The sequence below is a fragment of the Lagopus muta genome, chromosome 7 (genome assembly GCF_023343835.1).
Source record: "Lagopus muta isolate bLagMut1 chromosome 7, bLagMut1 primary, whole genome shotgun sequence".
NCBI classification, from domain to species: Eukaryota; Metazoa; Chordata; class Aves; order Galliformes; family Phasianidae; genus Lagopus; species Lagopus muta.
The window spans coordinates 6,824,919-6,838,401 of NC_064439.1; the positions used below are offsets into that span (position 1 = coordinate 6,824,919).

General features: G+C 37.9%; 1 protein-coding gene across 14 annotated transcripts in view; it reads right to left on the reverse strand.

Annotated features, from left to right (window-relative positions):
* The window catches only part of KMT2C (lysine methyltransferase 2C), a 187,526-nt gene that overhangs the window by 63,669 nt on the left and 110,374 nt on the right, over positions 1-13,483 (reverse strand). For 13 of the 14 annotated variants that reach the window (XM_048951479.1, XM_048951493.1, XM_048951489.1 and 10 more), the window contains 5 exons: positions 7,599-7,718; positions 5,060-5,176; positions 2,461-2,562; positions 1,756-1,860; positions 511-692 (listed from right to left, as the gene is read on the reverse strand). In XM_048951479.1, the coding sequence (XP_048807436.1) occupies positions 511-692; positions 1,756-1,860; positions 2,461-2,562; positions 5,060-5,176; positions 7,599-7,718 (626 nt within the window). The remainder of the gene's footprint in view (positions 1-510; positions 693-1,755; positions 1,861-2,460; positions 2,563-5,059; positions 5,177-7,598; positions 7,719-13,483) is intronic. The other variant, XM_048951488.1, reaches the window with a different exon arrangement.

Below are 13,483 nucleotides of genomic sequence, written 5' to 3' on the forward strand. Positions count from 1 at the left end.
TGCCTGCTTCCAGTTGCCATTCACCGTGAGACACTTAGCCACAGATGTCTATTTGGTATGTATTTCACCCAAATAACATGAATGGTTTTCAGAGGGTTTTATCTTTACAGCAGTGTGGTGTAATGCCAATTAATTTATCTTATCGTTTCAGTGAATGTAGATTAGTGGGGGTTTTTTCGTCTAGAAGTTTTAAAATAAATACTGTCCACCTCTATGATGTGGCTTCTGGTATGAAGAAAGGTTATTAAGAGAAGATAACAACAATTTCCATAGAATTATAGAATCACTCAGGATGGAAAAGACCCTCAGGAGCATCAAGTCCAACCACAACCTAATCTAACCATACTGAATTGATAACTGAATGAAACAAAGCAGAAGTATTTTGTTTGCTTTAATAAACTTGATTCAACTACAATTAAAGCACTATTACAGTTAAACTGACATTGCAAATATAAAGTGGCAAAGTGGAACAAAAAGGGCCAACATTTCTGACACCAGAACCAAACGCACCATTTGCACTTCCAGCCTCCTTTCGGAACAGTCTGCAGCGGTGGATCCAAGCAGTAAGTGTGGTAACTGATGTCGCAGTCATCACAGAGAAGCAGCCTTCCTGGGTCTGTAGCTTTCCCACAGGCTTCGCATACCGTGCACTCCAGGCACCTCCAGCCTTTACTAAGCACCACTTTAGTAATCTGCAAACGGCAAGGTGAAAATCATTTGAGCTCTGCTCTGTGAAGTACAATCAGTGCAAAATTAAGGCCTGGCTACGCAGCGTAGGGTGCTCTACCACTCACACTGACCACATCACAAGTAGCCGTTTCTCAATTAGACTTTGTGGAGATCCACTAAGTGGGAATGGAAGAAACAGAAAGAAACTGTGTGGAGTTGCTGATACTCTTCAGGAATATGAATTCAGAATGTCAGCAAATACACACTGTGCTAAGTCCACACGTAGGGCAGTATCACCCTATGATAGCCAATGCTGAGTTTTCAGTCACCTAAAGCAAATAATTTACTGAGGTCCAATAATGTAAAAGTAGCATACAAGTAGTATGCTACATACCAGTAGTACATATGTACATACTAGTAGTAGACTACAGCTGCATGAAAAATGCATGATGATGATATGATGTTTTGTAAAGTACATTTTAAATAATGTCCTGTGATGTGTTGGAAGAAATCCCAGTTTTACATACATGTACTTGTATAGTAAGTAGCATATAGCTTATGTATTGGAGTAAATAGCTTATTATCTGCTTACTAAGTCAACTCATACCATTCAAATTTAATTTTCACACATTCTCTCCTAGACTAATGAAAGAAAAATGTATTAATTAACCACTCCAACTGCTGTCAATTCTGACAGCCAACAGACAAATTGAATCAACCAAACCTTATGCCCCTAGTAAATGAAGATGCATTACGTTTTTTTTCTTTGTTTTTAATTTTGCTTGTATTTAGCTTTTAAGCTGATATCTCAAACTGTTATTTTAAACAACTGCTGGATAATCAGTACTATTTATGGTTGTGAAATTACAAAAAGGTTAATTTCTCTTGAGGCAATGCATACTATAAAATGGCATTTAATTAAAGTCTTTCACAAGTTGCATACAAATAATGGTCACATTAGCTGAAGAATATCTAGCAAGTTAATGACTCCCTTAATTACCACAAAACCAAAGGCAGCATAGTGCCATTAAAGTACAATATGAAAACAGTGTAATTAAGTAATCTCTTAAATAACAAAGCACTCACCTTAATACTGACACAGTATGGATGGTAACACTGACCGCATTGAGAACAGGCAAGCAATCTGCCCTCAGCACCTTGGCCAAAACTCCCACAAACTACACACATATCCTGAAATTATAGAAAAGCGTAGATTTTCAACACGTTGGACAGTAAATTCAGAAAATATTTAATAGTAAAGCCCAGCTGGGTTGCTTTAAGATGAAATTCTTATCAATGAGATTTACTTTTTCTTTTTAATTAAAAGCACTGGTGTCAAATACAGTGTGCAGTTTTGGGCTCCTGACTACAAGAAAGATATTGAAGCCCTGGAGCACATCCTAAGAAGATCAATGAAGCTGGTGAAGAGTCTGGAGCTCAAATCTTAAGAGGAGCAGTTGAGGGAAATGGGATTGTTCACTCTGGAGAAGAGGAGACTCAAGGGAAACCTTAATGCCTCTATAACTCTTTGAAAGGAGGCTGACTCTACAAGTCTACAAAAAGAGGTGGGGGTTGCCATTGCTCCCAGGTAACAGCAGTAGAATGAGAGGTGTTGGCCTCAAGCTGCACCAGTGGAGATTCAGGCTGGATATTTGGAAAGGGTACATGTGTCACTGAGGGACATGGTCAGTGGGCATGAGGGGATGGGCTGCTGGTTGGACTAGATGGTCTGAGTGGTCTTCTCCAACTGTAACGATCCTATGAAAGATAATGAAAGCTTAATAATCTAACCTGATGCAGAGTGAACTTGTCACTGTTAGAGAAGAGGACAACTGTATTATGCATTGAGTTTTCTTCTTCATCTTTGTTAGATGAAATGTCCATAGTCGTGACCTACCAAAACAAGCAAGGTAATTAGCAAGCACATCACATTTTCTAAGACGTGAGACAACATGAAACCTATAAGTATGCTGATTTTTAATATCAGAGAATACAAGCATATCAGAATGTGCATTTGTCTTTCATAGAAAGCTATCTTCATGAGAAATTGCTTAACTAATTCACCTCTAGTTTGATCTCAATATGTAAAGCCTTACTGTAGACTGCCATTCTCCTTTTGACTAAGAACATCATTACTCTCAATTGCCTTTACAAACTCATTGTATGCATGTATATATATAGCTCCTCAGGAAGAAAAAGAAGAAAGGAAGACCTAGTGATTTTGGGAGAGTCACAAGAAAACATCAAAGAATGCTTTGTGCTCTGACTTCTATGCAAATCTTGCTGTGCAGAATTTGCCACCCATGACTTTGCATTAACAGATTTAGGCTGTTTACTCTCCAAATCAGCAGTGAGTATGAAAATTTGGAAGATAGGAGTACAGTTCTATGAAAAAAAAAAAGGGATAAATGCATGGTAGGGAAATGCAACTTTGTTTTACCAGCTGTTCTAGTTTTATAAATGTGGATTATTTTAAAAACACAATTCAAAACTTACACACCTATTTTTGTTTAAATAATATTCTAAATATTTCACAGATTCAAACATCACTAGAGACAAATATAAATACTGTTACAAAGCTACAGGAATCTTTCTGATACGCTGTTGCTGAAAATCAGCACTTACTGAGAAAAAGCTAAAAAGGGAATATAAGCATACAGTTAATATGGTTTAAGTACTGTACTGTGGACAGCTCTGCAGCTGTAACTAATTAACCCAAAGAACTCCTGAAACACCTCTCAAGATGTTCAGGGAGACTTTTTCCCATGCATGCATTTCCACAGATTCCACAGTGTTCTCAGAGTTGCTTGCATGTACAAAAGAGCAGAATGTGAAGAACTGAATTACTGCAACTTTGATGCTAGCTGAACACCAGACATGAGCCAATGGGAGTTAACCTGTAGCCACCTTCTCCTCCATTCCCTAAATGTAATGATTTCCAAATTCATGTAATTGATCAATAGTCACCGTCCCATGAGTATGAACAAGTTTAGCAAAGGGGCTGAAATACTTCTATTTCAAACACTAATCTGGAAAAGGCTGATCTCTTTGTATTGCTACCTTCATCTACTTTATTACAAGACAGCCACATTGTTGCTCTTAATTCTGACACAGAAAAGTTGCTGTTCACTTTAAAAGTCACAGGTCCAAATTTCTATGGGAAATTGAGAGTAGCAATGGTCACTTTTGTTACAACACTTACCTGACTGAATATTCTCTGCTGTGTTACAATTTTTTTTAAGCATTTGCTCTATAAAACCTGGCTTATCTTGAAGTACAAACCTATGCTTTCTAAAGCAAAATAACAATGCGAATGACTCAATTTCAATAATAACATCAATTATCTTTTAAATTTTTCAAGGGTGAACATCCTGACAGGGATGACTGCTAACAGGCCATAGTGTTGAACATGCACAACTTGCAACATGGAGCAAGGTTATAACATTTACCAACAATATTAAGATATTCAGAGTAATAAAAAATGAACGACAAATATAAAGAACTGCACTAAGAACATCATAAGACTGAATTCTGAGATATAAAATGGCAGATCAAAATCAACACAGGAAAACACGCCAAAACGACTGAAAAGGACAGCAACTGTATGGAAGAGTTTTCATACAAGGAACATCGAATAATACTGGGTTTCTCCAGATTAGCAATGAAGAAGTGGAAGGAAAACAAGGATGAGCAACAGATGTCTATAAAACTGAGTGGCAGGAAGATAATAAAATACACTTCTCAACCATCTTTTCTCTAAGGGCTCTCAGAAGCAGGCAGCAATGTAAAGCAAAGAAGGTGTGCCTGTATTCAACAGGCTTATGAGTTGTAGAATTGAAAGAGGTTACATGTTCACTAGCAGTTTTTAGAAGTATGTACACAAATTTATGACAGAAAATTTCAACAGAAGCTGTCCAAGGCAATGACACCACCTTCTGTTCAGCAAGGCTCCATCCCAGACAGAACAGAAGTATCCCATTGTCTGTGGCTCTTCTGTTCTGCGCTCTTCCCTCAGCAGTCAGGTTTGGTCCCCAGGGTAGAACAACCTCTGGTCTGATCTGCTAAGGCTGCTGTACTACATGCCTTGGTCTCCCCTACTCTATTGTACTTATTTGGCATTTTTTCCACTCAAGAAGCAGAAGCAGTATGCCAAGATGCCCAGCAATTATCTCTTTAAGTGGCAACAGCTGCATAAAATTGCTTCAGATTTATTTTGCTTTAGTGCTGTAGTTCATAATCATACATACGTAATAATAACCAGATTTCATCATATACCTCTACTTTTTAGTGTTGTTTGGCTTTAAGCAGCACTTTAATGAAAGAACTATAGTTGAATTAGGTTACGTTACATTCACAGACTGCAACATGACTTCAAAATAGATGTTCTTACCCCTGGAATGACTACAGCCCCAACTCCATTTTTCAGTTTTGATCTGCCTCTGCCGCCTCGTCCTGACAGACCTGCACCACGTGGCCTCCTCTTCCCTGGGAATCCTGATCCACGGCCCTATTCAACGTAAGATAACAAGTTAAATTCAGCCTGCAGTCCTTTTGTTTTGAGGGATTCAAACTTGTTCAATACATCTAGAGAAAATGTAAGTAAAACAAAACACCCTGCGATTTCAAGTGCATATGGGCACCCTGGGCCTGGTCAACAAATTACTGCGTAGATCATGATGAAATAACTCTAACTTCTATAATTAGTTGTGTGAATTAATATGATCACATTATCACCAGCGAGAAAGCAGACAAAACCAGAAATATTTCTTTTCTGTTCAAGAATAATTGGAAATATGGGGTATATATATTTTTTTCCCCATAGTTGCAAAGTATCCAAAGTAAATACCCTCCATTACGTGATTCATTTTTCTTTTTAAACACTCGGCTCATGTGAATTTTGCATATGGCCCGGACCCTTGATTAGTTGCAATCACAGACACATTTCTTTCACTATGAATAATCAAGCAAACACTGGAATTTGTTAGGACTCAATCCTACTCTCAAAGAGAAGCAGGAGTTGGCTCCACTGAACTCTTTTAATTCAGCACATACAGAGAGAGCTTTTTATATTAATTATATCAATTAAACTCAAATCAACACTCTCCATAATAGTATGCTTCTCTCAGAAAATATCCACTTATTTTTAGACAGCTTCTTTTTCCCCCTTCCTTATTTTATATGCAGAGACATACAGTGCTTGTGTGCTCTTGGAGCATCCACAAAGTGTGCTCAATTACAATTTACTGTAGAAAAGCAAATATGTTTTTAAAATAATAATTACCTCACACTGCTCCTGTGACTCAGTTTGAATTTCATGATTTTTTTTCTTGTTATTTCAAAATCAGCTGAATTCAGACTGCAAGAGGAACTCCCTAATTGCTTCCAGAATGAAAATGAACATCCTGACAACGTCCCTTACCCAGTTCTGGCCATTGTGTGCTTTACAGAGCACGTCTATAGAGAGTAAAGGCTCTGAAACATGACAGTAATTGTGGGATGTACCTAAGCAAATGTATCTCCTACTACAGAACAAGCAATGAGATTACTGATTGATTTTGAGTATATGAATAATCTCTGCTTCTAAGATAGCTCAACTCTGTCCACAGATCACCTGCAGAGGTACCGTGCATGGGCCCAGACATTTGCTAGAAGTTGCTTTTAATACCAAGACAAAACATTTCTCAATGAAACAGTGCTGATTGAACATAAAGCTGCGTGGGGACAGCGTCACCAACAGATATTAACAGTTTGTGCTGACAGAGATAGGAACTCTGGATGGAAAGCAGCATTATGGGCTCAGTATTACTAATAGTACGTTTCAAATATACCAACTCCTGACGTAAAGAAGATAATAAAAGTTTATGGTCATATTTAGAAGGACATACTGAAGATTATACTTTTCTCAATATCTATCCATTAATGTAACGAGAAATTAAACTGATTTATGATATAAGAAAAAGTAATGCAACACTAGTTTAGAAAATGAGAGGAAGGATACTATTGATGGCAGAAGTATTTATACGCAGTAAAAGTGAAGGGATAATGTTGCTTTTACATATATGAAGTTAATGCATATGCACAGACAGAACATACAAGCATCAATTTATGTTTTAAGACGGAAACTCTTCTGACACATTTCTTATCTGTGTGTTTCAGATTTCATATCAGTATTGTTATTTTTCCAGAGCTAGTAATAGGAATAAGCACGTACTTGTATCAGTGTTAATGCTAAACAGTAAGCTGAAAATTAATGCTTGAAGCAGCAAAAGCTAATGTCAAAATAAAAATAGCATGAGTGTTAAAGTGAAATGAAAATAAATTATTGGTAACCTACAACTGTTTGTTAGTGTTTCACCACTTAGGACTTTTTTGTCATTTAAAAAAAGTGCTCTAAGTTTTTTTAAGGTATTTTGAACAGTAACTGTCACTGTGGATAAAAGCTTTGGTCCATCTAACCGGGTGAGGTGGCTGGTTTTTTTCATTCCCCCATAAGCTAAAAAGGCTGTCACTTTGAATCTGCTCTGCAGGCTTTCTCTGCAGCAACAAACTGAAGCCCCAGCTCAGAGTTCTGCTCCTTTCATTGCCTGGCCTACCTTACTGCCAGACTAAAGGACATTTTCCTTCTCATGTAACTTATTTTGATGGCTATGCAAAGCCAACCACAAAAAGTGAAGTGCTAAGCACACAAGAAATGGCTAATATAAACTAGCCTTTGCTCTGTAATAGCAGGGCAATGCCATCATATTGTGCACTCTGGAAAGCACACTTTTTCTTCTAACCTGAAAGCTCCAGAGTTTTAATGGTTTCTAAATGTGTTAAGCAGTACTAGAATGAAAGATTAATTCAATTGTGATAGACAGAATTTCATCAGTAGTCTCTACAGCAGAAAGATAGCAACGGATATACAAAAATAAATTCAAATTATTTACCACTTTGATGCTCCAAATGGCACTGCCAGGAAGCTGTCTGGATTTAAAAATGTCCCGACCTTCTGAAATGTCTGGGGACCAGGAAGGTGGGCTGACTGTATTATTGGTACTCCAAGCCCCCTAGGATATGGTAGGTGAGAAAATAGATGTATAAAACTTTGCAACAAAAAAAAAAAAAAGAAAAAAAAAGGAAAAAAAAAAGAAAAAGCAAGCAACAAAAAAAAATCTGAAAAGCGAAGCACATGCAGGCATAGGCATTTCCACATTAACTAGTAAATTAGTTCACTGAGCAAGAGAAAGGAGGGAAGATTTTAGGCTGTCATCGAATCTTACACTGAAACAAATATAACAAACCTCAAAGTGATGGTTAAGTACAACAAAATGAGTTTTATAAACAAAACAATACAAATATAGCAATCAATTGTAACAACAGTAAATCACAGCCCTATGTTGTACCGCATGAAGCTGAGGAGGCAGCACTGTAAGATGACAGGGTACCTTGTTTTCCCTTCAAACCCCATTTTGAAAGAATAGACGTTCATCATTTGAGTCTGAACTACTGACAAGCATGGCTACAGCTAGTCTTAGAAGTGCATGAAGCATATGCAAACAGTAGAAGAAAAGAAAAATAGCCATGATAAGTAATAAAGCATCTCTCTCCTGGAAGTCTGCCACAAAAAAAAACCCTCAAAAACATTTTCAATTCCCACTACTAAGGCTTTTTCACCCCGCTGTCCTCATGTTACACTGTGATCTCAAACAACAATGTGTTTCTATGTACATGTAATACTCATACATACCCTGTACCTACAGACTCCTTTCAACTAATTGATTATTTTATTATCTCTACTGCCACAGCTCCCACCATGGTGATATGTTCTGTATCTCCTCTGAAGAAATGTGGCAAAACAAGAAGAATGTGTGAAGATGTACATGAAACGATGCTGAAGTTCCTCGTACACACTGAAACCTGAGAAAGACTTTCTTGAACCCTAAGACTGTGGGACAGCCTCCTTCAGTCTGAATTTACAACCAGGCATACTTGAAGGACAATACACTGCCCAAACTCTACGTTTGAGGAAGAAATACATGGGTCCCTCGAGGTGAATCTCACTCTTCAGCCCACAGCAAGTTTCACCAGACAGAAATGGGAAGGCCAGACTCCAATTCTGTTCTGCCAAGAGCTCTGCAGTTTATCAGTCTGCCCTATTTCTGCCAAAACGTCTCAGTCCTACCAAGCACTGGCACGCTACTCAGCATCAGCAGATCTGTGGCAAAATGGAGATGACTGTGCTAGCCTTAGTTTCCATATCAAGGGCCTTCTGATTCTAGCAGGATAAAGCTAGAATCTCAGTTACAGTTTCCTTGTATTATCCAAACTCTTCTTAAGTTAAAGGTGGAAAGATTTAGGTTGGATGTCAGGGGAAAGTTCTTTACAGAGACAGTGATGAGGTGCTGGAACAGCTGCCTAGAGAGGCTGTGGATGCCCCGTCCCTGGAGGTGTTCAAGGCCAGGTTGGATGGGGCCCTGGGCAGCCTGGTCTGGTGTTAAATACAGAGCTCTGGGGGCCTGCAGGAGGTAGGGGGGTTTGGACTTTGATGACCCTCGAGGTCCCTTCCAACCCAAACCATTCTATGATTCTATGATTACGTGTAATAAGTAATTGTTCTTATAATGTGGGAACTCCAGTGAAATCTGTACAGCAGCACAAAGGAAATGTGTATATCATAGAAACAGTGTCTACATCAATCCATAAGGGAGGGGACATGCCAGCAAAGGGTCAAAACCCATCGGCCCAAACTGAAAACTCTTCACCAGCAGCTGAAGTTACCTTCTCTCATTTGGGACGCACAAAATTATTCTCCCTTCTAAGAAGATACACTTCTCTAATGATTAAGTATAATGAAAAGATTAAAAAGCAAATAGAATATTAAGTCTGAACATGAAATACTCCCTCTTTCAAAAAACAATGGACTGTATATGAATCATATTGTTAAGAATTAAATTGGAAATTTAATCCAAGTTTTATTGTAGATCAGAAACATTTGAATTCTTGGTCAGATAAACTTAATTAAAAACACACACTTCCACAATACTTTGAACAAATGAATTACATCAAAGAGATTCATTAATTATATTTTGGCTTTTAATTAATGCCCATTACCACACAACACTGAAGAAAGTTCTATTCACAGCAATAATTATGTGCTTTGACAGAAACAGGAAGTCTCATTCTCCATCATATTCCTGAGTACTCAAAACTGAACAACACAGCTGCAAGTAAATTAGAACAAAACGAAACACAATGTCATTAAGGGTCAGGAGATCTCACTAAATTACCACTGACTGTGTTCTGCAGCTGAATCCTTTATGAAATGCACTGTAATTGCAGATATACAGACCTGTACTTCCATTATAACATCTAATGTGATTTTAGGGCTGTGAACAACATTTCATATGTTCGGAATACAGCCTCCCTCATAAAAACAAAGAAAAAAAAAGCAACAGAAAAACAGAACAACCCTACAAAATAACAAACCTTCAAACAGACCTTTTCTGAGCTTTTCTGAACACTGTACAACCACTGTAGTAACAAGCTAACGAGTACCATGGGATGGAAGACAGTTGAAAGGCCACACTACCCAAAAAAGAACATGCATCTGAACCCACTTCTTTCATTTTTCAGTGTCATTTTAGAAAAATCTCTTAATATAATTAGAACAAGCAAGCCACCTAATATCTTCCTAGTATACCTAGTATCTTCCTGATGAGAAGGAAGACCTTCATTTCATCTAATCGGTACTTCCCATGGAATGTGTTCTAAAAGAATGCATACGGTAAAACAAAATCAGTAAAAGCTTATTTCCTACTCAACATAATCTCACAGATCATTCTTAAGCCTTATCTGCCAGTCATTCCTTGATTTCACATTATGCTTACAGGGCACTGTTGCAAAAATAACTGATGACTTCCAATGTATTCCATTCATATACATAAAGTATCCACAGCACTACTAAAAACTTGCACATGCTGAAAAAACAACCCATTTTTTCCTGTGAAGATTTATTTCAAACTAGATGAATGTCAAGATTAGTAATCACCTAACTTATGTGATCATTCTTTTTGAGATTGCTCCTACAGGAGAAAAATAATGAAAAAGATCAAAGCAGAGGTGCTGCTCCCTGCTATAAATCTGACAATTACTTACAGGCATGGGGGGACAACCTGTGCACTCCATGGGCAAACACTGCACAGATACAACTCTGAGGTCAGCCCTGTAACAGCTTTGTCGTGCTGGCAGCTATAAGCAAATGTCTCTGATCTGTGAACTGCACTCAGGAGACACTGAAAAGACAATTTGTCCCATAACAGAATAGGGTAACAAGCAGGTGGGAGACACCCATGAAATAAAAATCATAGGAAGCCACTGAGATGCCACGCTAGGTGGACAGAGGGCTCTCATTGGGCTGCTTACGTGCAGCTAGTTTTCTTTCTATCACAGATGTACTTATAGAAGCCCCCTCTTGTTGTCCCTATCCAGATTTATAAAATACTTTGCATTTCACATTGGAATTGAATAATTATTCAATTATATTAGTAATTTTATAAATATATTTTGAAGAAAGAGACCATCATTCATTCTAATGCACAGCATCAAAAGAAAACAAATCCAAAATGAGAAAATTATTCATTCGTACAGATTTTTCTGTCTCTGGTGAAGGCCAAAGTTATCTTACAAAACTGAGGCAAAATATATTCACAGAGTGCAGAGACCCTTCTCATGTTCTTTAAATGAAGGCCCATAAATCCATTAGAGTGATTTTTTTCTTCTTCTTAAAAGAGGAACAGAACAATCCAAGAAGATAAAAAACTAACGAGAAAGTGGGGAATGTTGCCATCTGTGGGAACTGGCTAACTTGGCACATCCACAGAGTAACCACACACCCCACAAAGCATCTAATTTAAAGCAGTGCTGTCCTGCAGAAGCAAGCACTGCTGCAATAAAGGAAAGCCACTGTGGCTCCAACACCAGTTTTACCAAGGATAGGAGCCACAATCCCTAATCCATGAAAATAGCCCAACCATTTAGTTTTGCCCAACTCAGATCACTGGTAGAAAGTTGGGAAAACATCCATCTTTCACAAATCACGTACCCAGAGTTCTTCATTTTCATACTACCCTTATTCAGGACAATTCTCACTGATTTCCACAAGGTGCTGGTCTGTGCCTGAACTGAATCATCAGTGGAAAGTAAGAAAGCAAACTGGGCCTTAAAACAAAATATGCACGTGATTTTCTTACCAGAAAATTACTATTCACTTCACAGAACTTGAGTTCCAGCTTAATGCGTGTTTAAAGCACGAGCCAAAGATTACCAAAGTCAAAGCAAACCTTTACAGACCTCCATGTATTTTTTGAACAGATCATTAGCTTTACAAATAATATGTCCAATTCTACTGCAGGCATTGCAAAGATGTCAGGTACCTTTTCATTTTAAAATATAACCTCCAAACTGGTGAACAAACTATATTAAGTTAGCATCACAGCTTGGACTTTGCATTACTCCTCATTCCTAAATTGTAGTTCAGCTCACTTCTATTTGCATTATTCACACCATGTACTGAGATGTTCATGGCTATAACACTCTTCCACACAGAACATATAAACTGCTACTACTTCTGAAGCTGTTTTGTTTTTGTTTTTCAAGATGATACATGTCTATTCTAATACAGGCATTTACAGTTGGGGATCAGCCTTCATGTTTTCTTAAATGGGCCTGTTCCAGTGCTCTGTCATTCTTACAGTAAAGAAGTTTCCCCTAATGTTTAGATAGGACTTCCATTGTTCCTTGTCTTGTCATTGGGTGCCATGAAAGGAGCCTAAGTAGCTAACACTTGACTCTCACCCTTTAGATACTGATAAGCACTGATAAGGTACCACTCACAGTCTTTTCCTCGTCTCCAGATGGAACAGCCCCAGGTATCTCAGCTATTCCCCATAAGGGAGATGCTCCAGGCCTCCATCATTTTGCAGCTCTCAGCTGGGCTCTCTCTAGAAGTTCCCCGTCTTTCTGAGAAGCCCAGAACTGGAGCACAGGGGGAGGATCACTTCCCTTAACCTACCAGCCACACTCTTTTTAATGTACCTCATTTTAGACTGCCAAAGAACTCCACTTTTAAAAATTTCATGATAAACTATGGTAAATTGTTCACTGGGAAAATAAATTTAATTCTCAAGACAGCACACAGTATGAGGAAAAAGATTCTTTTTAAGGGCTTGTGTTTCTTTACTTCAAGACACCAGAGCAGAAATAATCAAACACTTTCCTCATGGTAACTCAATGGTCCATTTTTTGTTCACCTGTATTTCTCCATGATCTGCCATGCTTACACAGAGAGCTAGCTGAATAACTAAATAAGTGACTCAGAGATACTCAGAAACCCTCCAATTTGAATGGGTTATGGTTTCTTGCTTTTATTATATTTTAGTTTCTTCAGAACAAGAAAGAACTAATTTGACTATATTTTTGAACCCCTGGCTATTACATGAAAACACAAAGAAATGTGCAAAGTTAAGAAAAATATGAAATGATCAGCCTAAAAGTTCCAAAAACTAAAATTAAGAATAGAAATGAAACACTGATTTGTCACACTGACATACTTTTTGATGAACCATTTCTCCCACAACCACACGACTGGATTAGAGAGTAGGATGGGATGGAGCAGAACTCTATAGACTTGAGCATACTTTTCAATGATCAGATTTAATCCTAATCAAACCATAACAACTTACATCAGACAGCACTTGCTCACAGAAGAAAACAATTAAATTATTTATAACATCATTAAAACACTGACCATGGAAAAATTTGGAAGCGTGATGGA